General features: G+C 43.7%; 1 protein-coding gene across 2 annotated transcripts in view; it reads right to left on the reverse strand.

Annotated features, from left to right (window-relative positions):
* The window catches only part of LOC137421829 (EMILIN-1-A), a 32,824-nt gene extending 22,966 nt beyond the window's left edge, over window positions 1-9,858 (reverse strand). Inside the window, exon 1 of one of the 2 annotated variants that reach the window (XM_068108263.2) lies at window positions 9,217-9,858. In XM_068108263.2, coding sequence (XP_067964364.2) covers window positions 9,217-9,407 — 191 coding nt within the window. In that variant the 5' untranslated portion in view covers window positions 9,408-9,858. Of the gene's footprint in view, window positions 1-8,761; window positions 8,911-9,216 lie in introns of those variants that run through there. The other variant, XM_068108264.2, reaches the window with a different exon arrangement.
* Window positions 9,859-21,082: the final 11,224 nt, after the last annotated feature.

A 21,082-nucleotide genomic window follows, 5' to 3' on the forward strand; every position in this document is an offset into this window, starting at 1 on the left:
TCCTGAGCGGGTCAGTGCTAACGCATATCAACTTTGTAGGCGTCCTATTTTCTCTCTTAACGAGACTACAAAAATCAACATTTGGGCAAAAAAAGGGAGAAACATAGTTAAACAAATCTATCCACAACTTTTTCAGATATCTTTCTCACAAACAGACAGACAAACAGACAAGGAAGACGTCACGCATAGCACGATACTTGCAAACTCCATCCCCCTCCCCCTCAAAAAAAGTTGCTATGGATACATCAAATTGTACATTTCATTAATATTTTAATTCATGATGATGAATTAATAATAATAATAATAATACATTTATTTTATATAGCGCTTTTCAAGAAACCCAAAGGCGCTTTGACAGAGTACAAAAAACAAGTGCAAAAAGACAAAAATCAATCGGTAAATAATCAAACAAAAGGAAGGAGAAGGAGAAGAGATAGTCAGGGGTTAAATGCTGTGGGTTAAATGTTGAATGCAGTGTTGAACAGGTGGGTCTTGAGTGATGTTTTGAATGTGGTGAGTGAAGGAGTCTCTGATGGTGTGAGGTAGTGAGTTCCAGAGGGTGGGAGCAGCGATGGAGAAGGCCCTGTCCCCCCAGGATCTGAATTTTGTCCGGATGGGGGGGGTGAGGAGGTTGGTACCAGCAGAGCGGAGGTTGTGGGTGGGAGTGTGTCTGGAGAGGAGGCCAGTCAGGTAGGATGGGGCCAGGTTATGGAGGGCTTTGTAGGTCAAGAGGAGGATTTTGTACTGGATTCTCTGGGAGATGGGGAGCCAGTGAAGCTTGTAAAGGACGGGGGTGATGTGGTCACGGGTCCGGGAATGGGTGGGTAGACGGGCAGCGGAGTTCTGAATGTATTGGAGTTTATTGGTGATTATTGAGGGTGAACCAAAGAGGAGGCTGTTGCAGTAGTCCAGACGGGAGGTGATGAAGGCGTGGATGAGGGTTTCTGCAGCCGTGGAGGAGAGGGATGGACGGAGACGGGCGATGTTTTTCAGGTGAAAGAAGGCTGTCTTTGTGATCTGTTTAGTGTATTTGTCGAAGGAGAGGGTTTGGTCAAAGATGATGCCAAGATTCCGGATGTGAGGGGAGGTGGATACTGGGAAACCGTCGATGTTGAGGGCAAAGTTATGGGTGGATTTGGTGAGCATTTTTGGGCAAATGATGATTATTTCAGATTTATCATAGTTAAGTTTGAGGAAGTTGATTTGAAGCCAGGATTTTATTTCAGTGATGCAGTTTGTCAGGATAGAGTGGGTGGCGGTGGAGATGGATTTGGTGGAGATGAAAAGCTGGATGTCATCGGCGAAGCAGTGGAATTGGAGACCATGACGGCGGATTAAGTGACCAAGGGGGGACAGGTACAGGATGAAGAGGAGGGGGCCAAGAACTGAACCTTGGGGGACACCTTGGGGGAGGGGAGCAGTGGGGGATTTGCAGTTATTGATGGAGATGAACTGGCGACTGTCGGAGAGGTATGATTTGATCCAAGAGAGGGCAGTGCCGGTAATGTCAAAGGTGGTTTCAAGTCGGGTGAGGAGGATGGTGTGATTGATGGTGTCAAAGGCGGCGCTGAGGTCGAGGAGGATGAGAATGTTGAGGTTGCCAGCGTCAGAGGAGAGGAGAAGGTCGTTGGTGATTTTGAGGAGAGCAGTTTCAGTACTGTGGTTGGAGCGGAATCCGGATTGGAATGTTTCATACAGGTTATTGGCAGAGAGGTGATGTTTGAGTTGAGTGGCTACAGCGCGTTCCAAAACTTTTGACAGAAAGGGTAGGTTGGAGATGGGTCTGAAGTTGTTTAGGGTGTCAGGGTTGAGTCCAGGTTTTTTCAGAATGGGGGTAACAGCAGCAATTTTGAGGGATGGTGGGACGATGCCTGTAGACAGGGAGGAGTTTATTGTTGCAGTGATAAGTGGAGAGAGAGCAGGAAGGGAGGCCTTGACAAAGCTGGAGGGGATGGGGTCAAGAGTGCAGGTGGCAGTTTTCATTCCTATGAGGAGTTCAGAGAGGTCAGTAGGGGAGACTGGGGAGAACTGAGACAGGGGTTGGCAGGATAAGGGGGGCCAGGTGGTTTGAGGGGGAGCATGTGCGGTGGTGGTTAAGCTGCTGTAGATGTTGTCAATTTTGCTTTGGAAGAATGAAAGGAAGGAGATGCAGTTGTCTACTGTGAATGACTGGGTGGTGGTGTCCAGGGGGCTGAGGAGTTTGTTTATTGTAGAGAAGAGTGCTTTTGGGTTTCCAGAGCCAGAGTGGATAATTTGAGAGTAGTAGGCTGAGCGGGCACGGGAGAGGGCATCTTTGTAGTGTTGTAGGCTTGGGAGTGAATTGTGAGACCTGTTTTATTGCGGAGTCTTTCAAGTTGGCGAGCACGAGTTTTCATCAGGCGGAGTTCAGGGGTAAACCAGGGAGCAGAATGGGTGAAAGAAACTGTTTTGGTTTTTATAGGCGCAAGCTGGTCAAGGCAGGAGGAGAGAGTGTGGTTGTAGTAGTCAGTGAGGTCAGAAGGGGTGTGGAGGTCAACGAAGGGAGAAGTGGACATTTTTTCAGAGAGGGTGGATGAGAATGAGGTAGGTGAAAGAGCATTTAGCTTACGGAAGTTGATAGTGCGATAATGCCTTGGTGCTGGGGTGGGGATGTTGATGGTCATAGTGATGGCTAAGTGGTCAGAGAGGGTGAGGTCGGAGCCAGAGAGATCGTGCAAAATTAATCCAGTAGAGCAGACAAGGTCCAGAATGTGACCACGGTTATGGGTAGGAAAGTTGACATGTTGAGTGAGGGTAAAGCATGTGAGTAAATCAGTGAAGTCAGTGGTTATTGTGGAGTCAGTGGAGTCCATGTGGATATTGAAATCACGGAGGAGGAGGATTGAGGGGGAGAGGGAAAAGAGCTGGGTCGGAAAGTAGGAGAAGTCAGACAGGAATGATGGGTGTGGTTTGGGAGGGCGGTAGACGACAGCCATGACTGACTGTGTGCGACCAGAGAGTTTAAAAGCCAGGTGTTCAAATGATGGAGCAGATGAGATGGAGATGAGGCTGGTCTTGATGTCCTGTCGGTGAATTACGGCAATTCCACCACCTCGGCCCTCCGAGCGTGGTTTATTGATGTAAGAATATCCATTGGGTGTAGTGAGGTTGAGTGAAAAGTCGTCCAGTGGTTGTTGCCAGGTTTCAGTGAGACAGAGAAAGTCCAGTTTATTTTCCAGAATGTAGTCGTTCAGGATGAGGCTTTTGTTGTTGAGGGACCGGGTATTGAACAGGGTGAGCTTGATGTTGCTTTGTATGGTGGGGATGAACTCAGGTGATTTAGCCAGGGTTTGCAGACAGGAGGTGCGATCGTGTGCGTTGCTGTGACCAGGTGCGCTGGGACGATGAGTGGGAGTGCGCTGAGCCGACCAGAGTACGGGAATGAAGTGACCTGTTTGTAAGTAAACAAACGTATGACCGGAGCCTCTATGAATGTATCTGGGTCGTCGCAGGAGTCCGTGGTATTTGATTACAGAGATGCATGATGGGGTGGAGTGAGTATTGAGCAGAAGAAGCCTTGCGGCGGAGTACCTTAGAGCCATGCCAGGCAGGAGCGAAGGGACGAGTAAGAGGCCAAGGTTGAGGAGGACGAGTAGGCCTTGCCGCAGCGGCAAACGACCGCAGCCGCTATTCAAGACAGCAAAGGCCGCAGCGGTAAATGACCGCAGCCGCTAATCAAGACAGCAATGGCCGCAGCGGCAAACGACCGCAGCCGCAAGCCAAGACAGCAGCAGCAAACAGCCACAGCCGCAAACAACGGCCACAAACAACGGGAGCGGGCCTGAGGAAACAATGGAAGAGCCGGGCAGGCGAAGCCAGGAGCAGAGCCGGGACCGAGCAGAGGGCAGACCCAACGGCCAAAAAGCCGCCACGACCACCAGAAAAGCAGACTATGTACAATGACCCAGTCGGAGAAGCGGCGAACAAGTAACGCCAGCGTCCTCTCCAGACCGGACCGGAAGCGGAAGTCGACATTGATCTTAATCAAAGCTAGGTTCAATCAGATAAAAATTGATTCTTATATCAATATAATTCGTTTATATTGATGATTTTAATATAATTAGATGTTAGCATTCTCCATGGTGGATTTTTTCACATATCATAACTAAACCTTCTAGTTTAGTCAATATAATTAGATGACCTTGAGTTGACCTTTGACCTTTTGACCTAAAAAAAGTTGGTTTCCCAATTTATTGACAATATACAAATGCAATTCAATGTTGAAGTCAATCGGATGAAAAATGGCAATTTGAGAAATTCGACCTTAAGATGACCTTTGACCTTTGACCTCAAAATCAATAGGCTTCTTCCTTATTACCAACTCTACCATCTGGTGAAGTTTTGTGAAGATTGGTTTAAAATTGTGACCCACAGGCAATTGACAGACAGACAGATAAACAAACAGGCAGACAAGAGGTGAAAACATAACCTCCATCACCGAAGGTGATGTGATGGGTGATGGGTGATGGGTGATGGAGGTAAAAAAAAAGAAAAAAGTTGGTGGTTCATTCCAGTGACCTGGTATGCAAATCCTCTTCAAATTTCAAGCCAATCGGGTGAAAACTGAGGATTTTATGTTGACTTATGTTGGCCTATGTTGACCTCAAAAGATTCACCGCTATATCAAATGGTCATACAACATGTAGTAAAGTTTCAAATTCCTCCGCTGAGCGTTTTTTTATATACGCTCTTAGCAAAATGCAGACACGTACATACAACCGATCGCTTAACCCCACTATTTACTTCCCAAGCGCAGGGTAACTAGAACGGCACTCGGTAGAGCGCATACCTCTGCCAGGCTGAAAGGTTTATGTTTTGTTTCCCACCGATAGGCCGAATCTGCATCTGGACCTGAACCAAAATTGAATGGGCTTGTTCTTGTCACCTAACAAACTCGTCCACCCAGTTTTGTCATAATCCGTCCATAACTGTTCGAGATATCGTGCTATATTTATAGTTATTGACCGTATCACTCAATGGTGAAGAATCACTTAAAAAATTTTAAAAACTCAAATCTAATCTCCAATGAAAAATCTCATCAATTCGTCCTTGTCACACCCAATCTGTTCACCAAGTTTCATCCGAATCCATTCATAACTTTTTGAGATATCCTGCTGGTTCACAGACAGAGAGACAAAGAGACAGACAAACAGACACGGGTGAAAACATAACCTCCGTCCCCTTCGGTGGTGGACTGGAGAAAGGTAATAAATGCTGCATTTAATAAAGTAGGAATGGAGAATACTTATCCTGTGAGTATTCTTTTTAGATAAGGATGTGTTTAAAGCAACTTAGTGAAAAAACGAAAGGACACAATCTGTACATTTCAAGTTCTCCAAATTCAATATCAGTTTCCCTTTCATTCATGGGTTGCACAGGGTTTAATGAATATTTCAGATTCCAGGTACGAGAGGTGCAACAACTATCTTTCGATGTCAATACCTTCATCTGAGTTCAATTTTATGTCTGTCTGTCTGTCTGTCTGTCTGTCTGTCCGTCCATCTGTGAGCAGGATAACTCAAAAAGTTATTGATGGATTCGGACGAAATTTTGTGGACAGGTTTGGTGTGTGACAAGGATGAGATGATTAGATTTTGGTGAAGATCCAGATCCGGATATAAGAATTTTTAGTGATTCTTCACCATTGAGAGAGACGGCCAAAAATGATATATAGCATGATATTACAGAAAGTTGTGGACGAGTTGTGACAAAGATTGGTGGATGAGTTGGGGAGATGGGGAGATGACAAGGACAAGCCAATTAGATTTTGGTTCAGGTCCGAATCCACATCCGACCTATGAGTGGGATACAAAACGTAAACTGTTCACCTGGCGGAGGTCGCTCTCTACCGAGTGCCTTCTAGTTTAGCTTTGTAATTCACCAGACAGCACATTACACTTGAAGATGACAAACATTGACGGCACGCAGGTATGGGAAAACGTTTGAGATAACTTGAAAAAATGGAATTGAGAAAAGAAGACAAAGGGGGGAAAGTGGGGAGGATGAAGGTGGTTTTGGAAAAAATTGAGGGGGTTGCAAAGAGGGAAGGGAGGTTGGGAAGATATATCAGTAAATGAGGAAGAGTGGCACACTTAGAGGAGAAGGGAGAGAAATCCAAAATTCCGCCATTTTTGCTTATGTAATATGCAGATGGACCCGGGCATTGCCAAACCAACGTGGTTGCTAACATGGATGCTGAATGGAGAATGCTATCCAACTTTAATTTTTGTGAATATTTCAGTATATAATAAATTCAGCTCAATGAGATTAAATGAATAATTAAATAAACAACTAACTAATCAATAAAATCAAAGTATAGGAATTATTATTCTACTCCTCCAGACTTTGGGTCATATATGTGAATGAAATAAACCAGAGAAGGAACTTTAACACAGGCTATGGTGCTTTTACCATGCTCTATCCTATATATTATCTGAGCATCAAGCAAGGAAGCCGCACGGACCATTTTAAGGTCTTTGGTATGACTCTCCAAGGATTCAAACCACTGACCGTCCAGACTCAGAGCAGACGCTCATTGTCATTCACTCTCTTGGGAATAAAATATTTTCCTGCATTATATGATATCTGTGGAATTAATGTAAACATTTCAGTACCGTACTCGTATAACGTAAAGGATTTTCAATTCACATCCATTGGGTACAGCCGGTCGATTCATTCATTTTAGTTGTCATAATTTGCCTCTCGAAAGGTTAAGAAGGATCTAAGAGGACCTTATCTAATACCAAGAGGACATCTATATATAACGGAGGGAAAGGAATAGGGTTTTGGGGGTCAATATTTCATGATTATTTTTGTTTATATAATATAACAAATGGCCTCCAAAGGCAATTTTAATTTTAGACCAAGCCGTTGTCGAGCCTTATACTTGTTTAAACAGTGACAAAACTTCTGGTGCATTTGCGTACGTAATAAATAAATTTCTCCCATGCTATACTTACATGAGCTGTGCTCGTGTCCATCATGACGTCACAGCAGCATGGTAAGAAAATGAACATAAGGGAACAGTGAGTAACAGTTCAAAACTTCACCAATTACCATAGTTGGCCATCAAGCAATTGGCTCACCTCTGACGTTTGGACGACAGAGTGGTCTTCATTGAAGACTGTGTGCCAGTTGTTAGGTACCCTACTTAAGGTAAGTAGAGGCACTTGCTTTCTGGGCTGGTATACTCGTTTGTGGCACCTTGTACATATACGTAGTGGGCAGCGAGAGTCGTTGGGCATTTCTACATACTTACAACATATATAATGTTCATGTGCCACACTCTTCACAGAGCATTAGTGCTGCCAAAGCAGTTTCATGGCATGAGTTATATACTACGTAGTTTGCCATTGCCTTCTCAGCGTTGTTTGTCTGGGATCTAACCTTTTAAATTATGAGCATTTAGTCCTTGGTATGTCTCGGCGAGGGCTTGAATCATTGGGCTTCCAGACTCAGAGCGGACGATATCTAGCAATTATGCCACGGAGTCTGGTCTTATATTCATATATATATATATATATACTGTATATATATATATCCCCCCCCCCGCCCCCCCAATACATATTGGAGCTGCCAACACACACATATATATCTCCCCCTCCCCCCCCCCCCAATACATATTGTAGCTGCCAACACACACGTATATATATATATATATATCTCCCCCTCCCCCCCCCCCCCAATACGTATTGTAGCTGCCAACACACACACACACACATATATATATATATATATATATATATCTCCCCCTCCCCCCCCCCCCCCAATACATATTGTAGCTGCCAACACACACACACACACATATATATATATATATATCTCCCCCTCCCCCCCCCCCCAATACATATTGTAGCTGCCAACACACACACACACATATATATATATATATCTCCCCCTCCCTCCCCCCCCCCCCCCAATACATATTGTAGCTGCCAACACACACGTATATATATATATCTCCCCCTCCCCCCCCCAATACATATTGTAGCTGCCAACACACATGTATATATATATATATCTCCCCCTCCCCCCCCCCCCCCAATACATATTGTAGCTGCCAACACACATGTATATATATATATATATATATATATCTCCCCCTCCCCCCCCAATACATATTGTAGCTGCCAACACACACATATATATATATATATATATCTCCCCCTCACCCCCCCCCCAATACATATTGTAGCTGCCAACACACACATATATATATATATATATATATATATATATATCTCCCCCTCCCCCCACCCCCAATACATATTGTAGCTGCCAACACACATGTATATATATATATATATATATATATATATATATATCTCCCCCTCCCCCCCCCAATAAATATTGTAGCTGCCAACACACACATATATATATATATATATCTCCCCCTCACCCCCCCCAATACATATTGTAGCTGCCAACACACATATATATATATATATATATATATATATATATATATATATATATATATATATATATATATATATATATATATATATATATATATATCTCCCCCTCCCCCCCAATACATATTGTAGCTGCCAACACACACACACACAAACACACACACACATATATATATATATATATATATATATATATATATATATATATATCTCCCCCCCCCCTACTTATTGTAGTTGCCAACATGTGTATATATATATATATATTTCTCTAACTACAACCTTTTTTTTTTTTTTTTTTTACAAGTGTGCAATGGTAAGCACAATCTCACCTGCAAAGGTGAGAAATGTCGGAGCAGATGTGCTCGTCGAAGTTACCATGATCTCGATATTCAGTTAAGCTTTTAGTCAGTAACATCGCCATCGATAAATCCAAGCTGTTATTGCTGGGACATGTAGAACAAACAAAAGTAACCCAGCGATGTGAAAGTCTCTGAAGCGCCATTTAATGAGAGTACCACCCAGCACGAGTGACGGACAGCACGAATCACCAGCTCCGAGCAGGTGCCTTGGCTTAACGGGGAGTGCGAGTCGGAACAAATCCCGGCACCAGGCAGGAGGCAGACGGATGCAAAACATACGGGGGAGTGACACGGCCAATTAAGTGAGAGAGACGGGTGGGTCAGAGGTCCACGGGCAATTAGAGGAAATCATAGATTGAAACAGAGCGATGACGCACCCGATCGGGATGAAGAAGAACCTCAGTAGGGAAGGCGTGCAAACTCACCTGTGCTTTCCCAGAGTGTGTGACGCAGGGTTCGCGGGGTGTTGCAGTCCATGTTGGTTCTGATGACCTGTTGCCCGTGCGCTATCTGGAAACAGCGAGAGCATGAGCTCGGGAATGAGCGTCAGGAGCAACAGCAGCGTTCCAGGTGTGCACGCACGGGATGAAACGGTAGTTGAGAATCTGGAGATCATTCCGACTGTGCTCCTGGTTGGATACGATCGGCTCTGGGCTTCCTGGACGTGCCCTCGTTCCGTGTGCGACCCGAATGAATAACATGGACTAACGTGGGTCGTGCGACAGTGTGATACCTATGAACAAGACCACGTGCGGGTGAGGAGGAACCCGCGAGGTGTGCAGGTAGACGGATGCGGTGTCGGAGACGGAGTTACCCTTTACAGGTGGCCGAGTCAGACATGCAGTTTGAAATTGGACACGTGACTTCTTGAGCATGAAGTTCCTCGCACATGTCAACATGAGCACATGTGCATCGCGTGTTGGAGCCCAGAAGGCGAAAGGGGAGAAAAAACAGAAGGAAACACGAAGAACCTTTTCCGAAGCTCTATTTATAGGTCTCCCGCTTCTTTTGATGTGGCGTTGCCTTCGCGTCCCGTGGCAGCGCCCGTGAGACTACGAGAGTGTGTGGCCCACGGGACGCGCGGCTCCGAGCGAAGTCACGGCACGCCTCCTCTCCATTGGCGACCTCCCCCAACTCCAACATTACACCAGCTCACTCCATCCATCCCTCCCTTCGTTCCCGCACTTACTACGTGTGACTCCTTCCTCTCCCCTGTCTCTAAAACCACATCTCCTTCAACTCCCACCTTGTGCTCGCTAATGATTCCTACACGGTGTTTTTATTTTATTTTCCCCTGTAAATACGTCCCTACCGTCCATCCTTGATACTACTCTCCGTCTACGCTACCTCCCCTCTTCCAACACCTGCAAAGTGTATGGTCGAACTTTTCAACTTTGGCAACTTAATGTCAGGTTATTATAAAACAAGAAAAATCTAAGATACATACTACTACTACTACTACTACTACTACTACTACTACTACTACTACCACCACTGCCACTACTACTACTACTACTACTACTACTACTACTACTACTACTGCCACTACTACTACTACTACTACTACTACTACTACTACCACCAATGCTACTACTACTACTACTACTACTACTACTACTGCTACTACTACTACTACTACTACTGCCACTACTACTACTACTACTACTACTACTGCCACTACTACTACTACTACTACTACTACTGCCACTGCCACTACTACTACTACTACTACTACTACTACTACTACTTACTACTACTACTACTCAAAACAATCAGAATATAGAGATTAAGAAGAATGAAATGGAAATAAAAAGCTCTCAGAGGTGAACCGCAATGATTGTGGGTGTAAACAGGCACAGTCCTGGAGGGACATCTGAAAGCAATACTTGGAAGACTCGAACTAGAACCACCCACGCAGATGTAGCGGAGGTGGGTATAAGGCAAGAAAGGTTCAGTCGAAGCAAGATGGACAACTGTACTTCCATGCAGAGATGAGTGAATGGCCACCAATGTCTCGTCCTAGATGCGTGTGCGCTTACATGAGTGGAAGGGACTAATATTGGTGTAGTGGTGTACGTACCCGAGACAAACATGCAAACAATCTTACAAACACCTTGTAAGCTTTCATAAATCGAAAAGTTTACATGTAACAAATACAAATGTAAATGTGTGATTCCAAATTGGTCATCCCTTTGCCACCATACCCTTACCCTTTTCCAAATTGGTCATCCCTTTGCCACCATACCCTTACCCTTTTCCAAAATGGTCATCCCTTTACGACCATACCATTTTCCAAGATGGTTGTTCCTTTTCCACGATACCCTTTTCCAAGATGGTTCTTCCTTTGCCACCATACCCTTTTCCAAAATGGTGATCCCTTAGCCAATACTCTTTTCCAAGATGGCTGTCCCTTTGCCACCATACCCTTCTCCAAGATAGTCACCCCTTTGCCACCATACCCTTTTCCAAGATGGTTGTCCCTTTGCCACAATACCCTTTTCCAAGATGGTTGTCCCTTTGCCACGATACCCTTCTCCAAGATGGTCACCCCTTTGCCACCATACCCTTTTCCAAGATGGTTGTCCCTTTGCCACAATACCCTTTTCCAAGATGGTTGTCCCTTTGCCACGATACCCTTTTCCAAGATGGTTGTCCCTTTGCCACCATACCCTTCTCCAAAATGGTCACCCCTTTGCCACCAAACCCTTTTCCAAGATGGTCATCCCTTTACTGCCATACCCTTTTCCAAGATGGTTGTTCCTTTTCCACCATACCCTTTTCCAAGATGGTCCTACCTTTTCCACCATACCCTTTTCCAAGATGTTCCTCCCTTCACCACCATACCCTTTTCTAAGATGGTCCTCCCTTCGCCACCATACCCTTTACCAAAATGGTCCTCCATTTTCCACCATACCCTTTTCCAAGATGTTCCTCCCTTCACCACCATACCCTTTTCTAAGATGGTCCTCCCTTCGTCACCATACCCTTTTCCAAGATGGCTGTCCCTTTACTACCATACCCTTTTCTAAGATGGTCACCCCTTTGCCACTATACCCTTTTCCAAGGTGGTTGTCCCTTTGCCACCAAACCCTTTTCCAAGATGGTCATCCCTTTGCCACTATACCCTTTTCCAAGATGGTCATCCCTTTACTGCCATACCCTTTTCTAAGATGGTCACCCCTTTGCCACAATACCCTTTTCTAAGATGGTCACCCCTTTGCCACAATACCCTTTTCTAAGATGGTCACCCCTTTGCCACTATACCCTTTTCCAAGATGGTTGTCCCTTTGCCACCAAACCCTTTTCCAAGATGGTCATCCCTTTGCCACTATACCCTTTTCCAAGATGGTCAGCCCTTTACTGCCATACCCTTTTCCAAGATGGCTGTCCCTTTACTACCATACCCTTTTCTAAGATGGTCACCCCTTTGCCACAATACCCTTTTCTAAGATGGTCACCCCTTTGCCACTATACCCTTTTCCAAGATGGTTGTCCCTTTGCCACCATACCCTTTTCCAAGATGGTTGTCCCTTTGCCACCATACCCTTCTCCAAGATGGTCATCCCTTTGCCACCATACCCTTCTCCAAGATGGTCATCCCTTTGCCACGATACCCTTTTCCAAGATGGTTGTCTTTTTGCCACCATTCCTTTCTCCAAGATGGTCGTCCCTTTGCCACCATACCCTTTTCCAAGATGGTTGCCCCTTTGTTTGCCCAAAAGCCCCCATACCTGTTTGCCCAAAGGTCTCAGTCTGCAGGGTCTGCAGGGTCTTCAGGGTCTTTAAGGGTCTTCTGGGTATTTTCAGTATTTTGGGTCTATGAGGTATTTCGGGTCTTTGGGTTCTTTTGGTATTTGGGGGTCTTTGTCATCATACATATTTCTTAAATGGTTGTATCGTTGCCACCATGGATGTTTCCAAGGTGTCCTTTCCTTTTGCTGCACCACAGATGTTCCCTTTTGCTACCATCATAATTATCACCTCCACCTGCTATTGCCGTTTCTCCCCCAAATCTCCTGCTGTTCCTTTTATGGTGCATCCTGATCCCTTACATGTTGTAGCTCTTCTACGAGCCTTGACTACATGTATACAATTTTTTTTTAAGAGGCAACAATTAAACAAATCAATACGAACAGGATTGAAATAATGTATTTACACAAATAGACAATTTAATTGTTCAGGTTGAGACGTTGTACAGGTTGTTTATTCACAACGATACGCACCTTGGGTATCGAACGAAAGGAAGTAAGTACAATGTAATTCAAATTTTTGAACGATGTTATATCAGACTAGGGACATAATGTGTTAACGACATTTCATCTGCCGAAGCAATGCAATGATACCATCAAAATCTATAGAAAACTATCGAAACAACGCAAATATACTTGATGTAAATCGGCGACTTATTCATGCATCAGGAAGAAGATAATTGTTTTATGGTCGTTTAGTGGCTCATTGAGCCGCTCATGGTCACTTGAGAGTTGCAATTCCATGGGGGTTTCTGCATATCTTGTGGGATTGTGAGTTTGACAAGCGACCGTGATAGACCATGACATTTAGGAGCCATGCCGTTGCTGTTTCGGTCGTGGTTTCTATGTTTCGCGGGGGAGGAGGGGGTTCAGGAGTTGTTGTGGGAGTAGATAGGGAGGAGGTTTCAAGGCTGGTAGTGGGGAGGGCATTGAGGTCTTGGGGGTTGGAAGCGGAGGTTGAAGACTTGGGGTTTGGAGAGGGAGTTTGAGGGCTTGGGGTTTGGAGGAGGAGTTTGAGGCATTGTGGTTTGGAGGTGGAGTTTGAGAACTTGGGGTTTGGAGGGGGAGGTTGAGGCATTGGGGTTTGGAGGTGGGGTTTGGAGGGGGGTTTGAGGGCTTGGGGGTTGGAGGTGGAGTTTGAGGCCTTGAGGCCTTGGGGTTTGGAGGTGGAGTTTGAGGCCTTGAGGCCTTGGGGTTTGGAGGTGGAGTTTGAGGCCTTGAGGCCTTGAGGCCTTGGGGTTTGGAGGTGAGTTTGAAGACTTGGGGTTGGAGCAGGAGGTTGAGGCCTTGGGGTTTGGAGGTGGAGTTTGAGGCCTTGAGGCCTTGGGGTTTGGAGGTGGAGTTTGAGGCCTTGAGGCCTTGGGGTTTGGAGGTGAGTTTGAAGACTTGGGGTTGGAGCAGGAGTTTAAGGACTTGGGATTTTTAAGTGGGGTGGGGGGAGAGTTGAGGACTTGAAGTCACATTTTACACTGTGTAGATGCTCCGCGTGACCCTGCTCGTCGAAATTATCTTCCCTTCATAGACCTTAGAAGTCTCTATTGGGTTCTGATCTCCAAAAGATATTGGAAATAAAAATTGTTTTTGTTTTATTTTGCCGAATAGATTCAAACACGGTGGGTTAGAAATTCTTCTTCTTCATTTGTTTGCAAACACATTTTATTTCCGGTTTGTTATCCTAGCTGCCTTTATTGGTTTATAGTCTACAAAAGATATCGTAAATTAAAATTGTTTTTACTTTTATTTTGCTGAATCGAACGTCTCAGGCAAACATGGCGGCCTGCAGGGAGGAGCCTGTGTGTCGTCACTGATGACGTTTTCGACACAATTTGCAAACTCCATGGGTATAGTTTATTCTTCATTTTGGTTATTTCTGTTACGTATATTAATGTTATATTTAGAACGAACTTTTCATTCGTTATAACCAAACAATTTTAATTCTTATATTGAAATAATTGTTTTTCAAAACAAAAAATATATACATTCAGTATTGCATAATATATCCCACAATGCACTGCATTTGTAAAATGGCGGAATCCATTGATGAAGGCAGTTTTTGTGTTGACATCATTCTTTGTTAAAGAAAGTACAACACTTTCTCATATTAACAAACAGACTGATAATGGAGAGGAGGAGATTTGCAGTGTTGCAGCAGCTTCAAGTTCAACATGGAGCGCACACAGTGAGTGTGGGACTGAAATTGGGGTTGATACAGCAACAGGTGTGTATACCTGTCCGGATGTGTGGACGGAGGAAATGTGGAAGAGGAAAAAGGAGACATATCGTTGGATAGACTGCAAAGGTGGAAAACTCGGGTGTAAAGTGTGTGCGAAAATTGATAATATATCATTAGCTATGCTAAATCTATCTATAATTCCAGTAATCTCTGTGTGTATGTTTGTATGTTTGTATGTATGTTTGTATGTTTGTATGTTTGTCTGTGACCGCTGTTTCTCGACAACCACGGGTCCGATATACTTGAAACTTGCCAGGTATATTGCTGGGGACCCGAGGATGTGCCTTTTCAAGGTTTGAAATTAATCGGACAAGTAGTTACCGAGCTATGGCGATTTAGCCGTTCGCCGTTCGCTTTGGCGTTGCGAATTGCCAAACCATTTCATGTAAATAGAGGGGGGGGGGGGGGGGTTCTGTGGTCGTTGCGAATGGACCAAACCATTTCATGTAAATAGAGGGGGGGGGATTGTCACTGTACTCGCAAGCCGTTCGCCGTTCGCTTTGGCGTTGCGAATGGACCAAAACATTTCATGAACCAAACCATTTCATGTAAATAGAGGGGGGGGGGGGGATTGTCACCGTACTCGCACCCACGTACCCACGCACCCACGTACGGGCATGCCCTAGTACTAAATAATTATTCGTTACACCACGTGGTTCTCAATAAAATATAATAATTTTCTCTTCAGGTCTTAAAATACATCGTTTTGTTGGAAAATGGTGGATAGAGACTGCATCGACCTGACATTTTATAAGGGGATTCTTAATTGTGAGATTAATTGGGTGAGTGTGTTATGTTTTTGTTTATCATGGTAAAATGTGCATATTTCATTTATCAATAATTTTAGGGGAGTTCAAATGGTTATTGTCATGTTGAAACGTGATGTGATGGTAGATCTGGCGATGACGTCACGGCTGACACATATTTGCAGAGCTCCAGCACCTCTGAATTTGACACTGCACTACTTACTAGAGCCATATTGGAATTTTTCTTTGACGGCAGAAAATTTCATCAACCTGGAACATTTTTAGCTTCATTCAAAATGATGTTGAATTTATCATCAATTCTCATTTCATGAAGCCTTTGAATGGTGTCCTTGATTGAGGAGAGAGCGTCATCTGCAGAAATGTCAACCGCTTGAAACTATATATATATATTTTTTGTATACAAGATCGAGGCTCGTGAAAGAGCGAACATTAATCACAGAGAAAGACAAACCGACACATAAAACATATAACATCGGGAGCGGTAGACAAGATGGGGAGAGAGGGGGAAGGACACAAACACAACATTTGAGAGCAGGGACCGAGAGACATGGAGACATCGAGAGATCTGTGGGAGGGAGAGGGCTTTGGGGGGGAGGCATGGGAAAGGGGGGTGTGAGAGGTATAAAACATATGGACACTGCCAGGACTTCCAGGAAAGAAGTTGGAATTTCAAACAAGGTGGATCTGGGGTGAATTAGTGGGGGTAGAAAAGATCAAGGTTTTGGATGGGGGAAGATAAGAGATGGTGGTGAACAGCTGTTTTAAAGACCTGGAGGGAGGAGTGGGATTGAAGGGAGTGAGGGAGTTTGTTCCAGAGGCGGGAGAAAAGTGGAATGAAAGAGTGAAGGTGAGCAGAGAGCCGAGATTTCGGCAGTTTAACCATAAGAGGGTTGCTGGCAGATCTTGTGCGACCTGTTCGGAATATTTGGGGGACAGAGCACAGAGAGAGCTGGGGGAGCAAGGCCGGAGAGGAGTCGGTAGAAGACAGCAAGACCACCAACCTGCCTGCGGTGAGTGAGTGAAAGACCCTCAGAGATAGCTTCATCGCGGGAGATTCCAATGATTCTGAAAGCTTTGGTTTCAACAGCGTGAAGCCGAGCTAGGTGTGAGGCAGGAGCACCGTCCCATAGTGGAGAGCAGTATTCCATTGAGCTGCGGATGAAAGCCTTGTATGTGGTGAGGAGCTCAGGTGTGCCAAGGAAGGACTTCGCACGATGGAGGATGCCCAGTCGGCGACTGGCTTTGGAGGCCAGCTTGGAAATGTGGTTTTCCCAAGAAAGATCATGGCAGATAGTGAGACCCAAAAGCTTGAGCGACAGAACTTCTTGGAGAGGGTTTTTGAGAAAGTAGATCGGTGGGTTTGTAGAATAAAAGGACGAGCTTCGTCGTTGCAATCAGATGTAAGAGTTTGTTTAAACAAAAGAAGACAGATTTTGATTACCTCCTTCGATCTTCGCTTTGGTATCGTGTTAAATGGTTTCATCAGTTTTTATAGCCTTCAATGCCATGCAAAGTGAGACAGTGCATGTGTGTACATGTCGGCAATCCTGCTGCCATTTTGCTTCCATTTGAGGTTTTCCATGTGATTGTCTTTCCCAACTAATGAATTTCCAAGCTAGTTAGTTGTCCCTTTTCCACCATTAGTGTTTGCATGCAAGATTTTCCCACTCTGATTTAGTTGTTGTTTTGTGTGTAAATTTACCCACCCCAATTTAGTTGTTTTGTGTGTAAATTTGCCTACCCTGATTTATTTGTTGTTTTGAGTGTAAATTTGCCCACTCTGATATAGTTGTTGTTTTGTGTGTACGTTTGCCCACCCTGATTTAGTTGGTGTTTTGTGTGTAAATTTGCCCACCCTGATTTATTTGTTGTTTTGAGTGTAAATTTGCCCACTCTGATATAGTTGTTGTCTTCTGTGTAAAATTTCCCACTGATATAGTTGTTGTTTTGTGCATAAATTTGCCCACCCTGATTTAGTTGTTGTTTTGTGTGTAAATTTGCCCACCCTGATTTAGTTGTTGTTTTGTGTGTAAATTTGCCCACCCCAATTTAGGTGTTTTGTGTGTAAATTGTCGACCCTGATTTAGTTGTTCTTTGTGTGTACGTTTGCCCACCCTGATTTAGTTGTTATTTGTGTTTAAATTTGCCCACCCTCATTTAGTTGTTGTTTTGTGTGTAAATTTGCCCACCCTGATTTAGTTGTTTGTGTGTAAATTTGCCCACCCTGATTTAGTTGTTGTCTTGTGTGCAAGTTTGCCCACCCTGATTTAGTTGGTGTTTTGTGTGTAAATTTGCCCACCCTCATTTAGTTGTTGTTTTGTGTGTAAATGGACCCACCCCAATTTAGGTGTTTTGTGTGTAAATTTGCCAACCCTGATTTAGTTGTTCTTTGTGTGTAAATTTGCCCACCCTGATTTAGTTGTTGTTTTGTGTGTAAATGTACCCACCCCAATTTAGGTGTTTTGTGTGTACATTTGCCGACCCTGATTTAGTTGTTCTTTGTGTGTAAATTTGCCCACCCTGATTTAGTTGTTGTTTTGTGTGTAAATTTACCCACCCCAATTTAGGTGTTTTGTGTGTAAATTTGCCGACCCTGATTTAGTTGTTCTTTGTGTGTAAATTTTCCCACCCTGATTTAGTTGTTGTTTTGTGTGTAAATTTACCCACCCCAATTTAGGTGTTTTGTGTGTAAATTTGCTGACCCTGATTTAGTTGTTCTTTGTGTGTAAATTTGCCCACCCTGATTTAGTTGTTGTTTTGTGTGTAAATTTACCCACCCCAATTTAGGTGTTTTGTGTGTAAATTTGCCGACCCTGATTTAGTTGTTCTTTGTGTGTAAATTTTCACACCCCAATTTAGTTGTTTTGTGTGTAAATTTGCCCACCCTGATTTAGTTATTTTGTGTGTAAATTTGCCCACTGATATAGTTGTTGTTTTGTGTGTAACTTTGCCGACCCTGATTTAGTTGTTCTTTGTGTGTACGTTTGCCCACCCTGATTTAGTAGTTGTTTTGAGTGTAAATTTGCCCACTCTGATATAGTTGTTGTTTTCTGTGTAAAATTTCCCACTGATATAGTTGTTGTTTTGTGCATAAATTTGCCCACCCTGATTTAGTTGTTATTTGTATGTAAATTTGCCCACCCTGATTTAGTTGTTGTTTTGTGTGTAAATTTGCCCACCCTGATTTAGTTGTTGTTTTGTGTGTAAATTTGCCCACCCCAATTTAGGTGTTTTGTGTGTAAATTGCCGACCCTGATTTAGTTGTTCTTTGTGTGTACGTTTGCCCACCCTGATTTAGTTGTTATTTGTGTTTAAATTTGCCCACCCTCATTTAGTTGTTGTTTTGTGTGTAAATTTGCCCACCCTGATTTAGTTGTTTGTATGTAAATTTGCCCACCCTGATTTAGTTGTTGTTTTGTGTGCAAGTTTGCCCACCCTGATTTAGTTGGTGTTTTGTGTGTAAATTTGCCCACCCTCATTTAGTTGTTGTTTTGTGTGTAAATTTGCCCACCCTGATTTAGTTGTTGTTTTGTGTGTAAATGTACCCACCCCAATTTAGGTGTTTTGTGTGTAAATTTGCCAACCCTGATTTAGTTGTTCTTTGTGTGTAAATTTGCCCACCCTGATTTAGTTGTTGTTTTGTGTGTAAATTTACCCACCCCAATTTAGGTGTTTTGTGTGTAAATTTGCCGACCCTGATTTAGTTGTTCTTTGTGTGTAAATTTGCCCACCCTGATTTAGTTGTTGTTTTGTGTGTAAATTTACCCACCCCAATTTAGGTGTTTTGTGTGTAAATTTGCCGACCCTGATTTAGTTGTTCTTTGTGTGTAAATTTTCCCACCCTGATTTAGTTGTTGTTTTGTGTGTAAATTTACCCACCCCAATTTAGGTGTTTTGTGTGTAAATTTGCCGACCCTGATTTAGTTGTTCTTTGTGTAAATTTGCCCACCCTGATTTAGTTGTTGTTTTGTGTGTAAATTTACCCACCCCAATTTAGGTGTTTTGTGTGTAAATTTGCCGACCCTGATTTAGTTGTTCTTTGTGTGTAAATTTTCACACCCCAATTTAGTTGTTTTGTGTGTAAATTTGCCCACCCTGATTTAGTTATTTTGTGTGTAAATTTGCCCACTGATATAGTTGTTGTTTTGTGTGTAACTTTGCCGACCCTGATTTAGTTGTTCTTTGTGTGTACGTTTGCCCACCCTGATTTAGTAGTTGTTCTGTGTGTAAATTTGCCCACTGATTTAGTTCTTTGTGTGTACGTTTGCCCACCCTGATTTAGTTGTTATTTGTGTTTAAATTTGCCCACCCTGATTTAGTTGTTCTTTGTGTGTAAATTTGCCCATCCTGATTTAGTAGTTGTTCTTTGTGTTTAAATTTGCCCACCCTGATTTAGTAGTTGTTCTGTGTGTAAATTTGCCCACTGATTTAGTTGTTCTTTGTGTTTAAATTTGCCCACCCTGATTTAGTTGTTCTTTGTGTGTAAATTTGCCCATCCTGATTTAGTTGTTGTTCTGTGTGTAAATTTGCCCAAGCTGATGCCTCACCAGCTGTTTCTCATTCCAGCTCTCTGTTCCATGCTACTGGACACGTTTGTACCCCGAATGCCGGGTGTGTGTATGGTGGGACATGACTGTTTATAGAGGCCAGATGATCATTTACAACGCTAATAATAGCTCTTGCTGCAATAATTCGGCGAGTCGTTTATATTAAATTCTTTTTGTTGATCATTTCTGATGATGCTTATGCTTCACGCCATCTATTGTTCTTCATTGTGTTTTGAGGTGACCACCTCGTCATCAATCATGATAAAACAAATTCTCAGGCGGTGAATGATTTTTAGGGAAGCCGTTTATTGCCTGGTTGTGAAAGCCATTGTCTTGCCTGCTCATTCGCTAAGTCATGTTTAAATGACTATGAAGTTCAGTAAAGTTTAGGAGATAGAAGGGTAACCTGATGTAACCTGATGATAGGGTAACCTGATGAGCTCAACAAACAACAAGTGTTTCTATGATTGTGCCACAGGACACCTGCGATTGGAATCTCCTGCGTTGAAGCCAATTCCGAGGGCCTTTTACTCACTCACCACAGGCAGGCTGGTGGTCTTTCTGTCTTCTACCGACTCCTCTCCGGCCTTGCTCCCCCAGCTCTCTCTGTGCTCTGGCCCCCAAATATTCCTTCAGGTCGCACAAGATCTGCCTGCAACCCTCTTATGGTTAAACTGCCAAAATCAAGACTCTCTGCTCACCTTCACTCCTTCATTCCTCTTTTCTCCCGCCTCTGGAACAAACTCCCACACTCCCTTCAATCCCACTCCTCCCTCTAGGTCTTTAAAACAGCTGTTCACCACCATCTCTTATTTCCCCTATCCAAAACCTTGATCTTTTCTACCCCCGCTAATTCACCCCAGATACACTTTTTTGAAATTCCAACTTCTTTCCTGGAAGTCCTTGCAGTGTCCATATGTTTTATACCTCTCCCCCCTCCCCCATGCCCTCTCCCTCCCACAGTTCTCTCGATGTCCCTGCTCTCAAATGTTGTG

Source organism: Myxine glutinosa, chromosome 2 (assembly GCF_964187855.1).
Source record: "Myxine glutinosa chromosome 2, kmMyxGlut1.1, whole genome shotgun sequence".
In the NCBI taxonomy this organism is placed as follows: Eukaryota; Metazoa; Chordata; class Myxini; order Myxiniformes; family Myxinidae; genus Myxine; species Myxine glutinosa.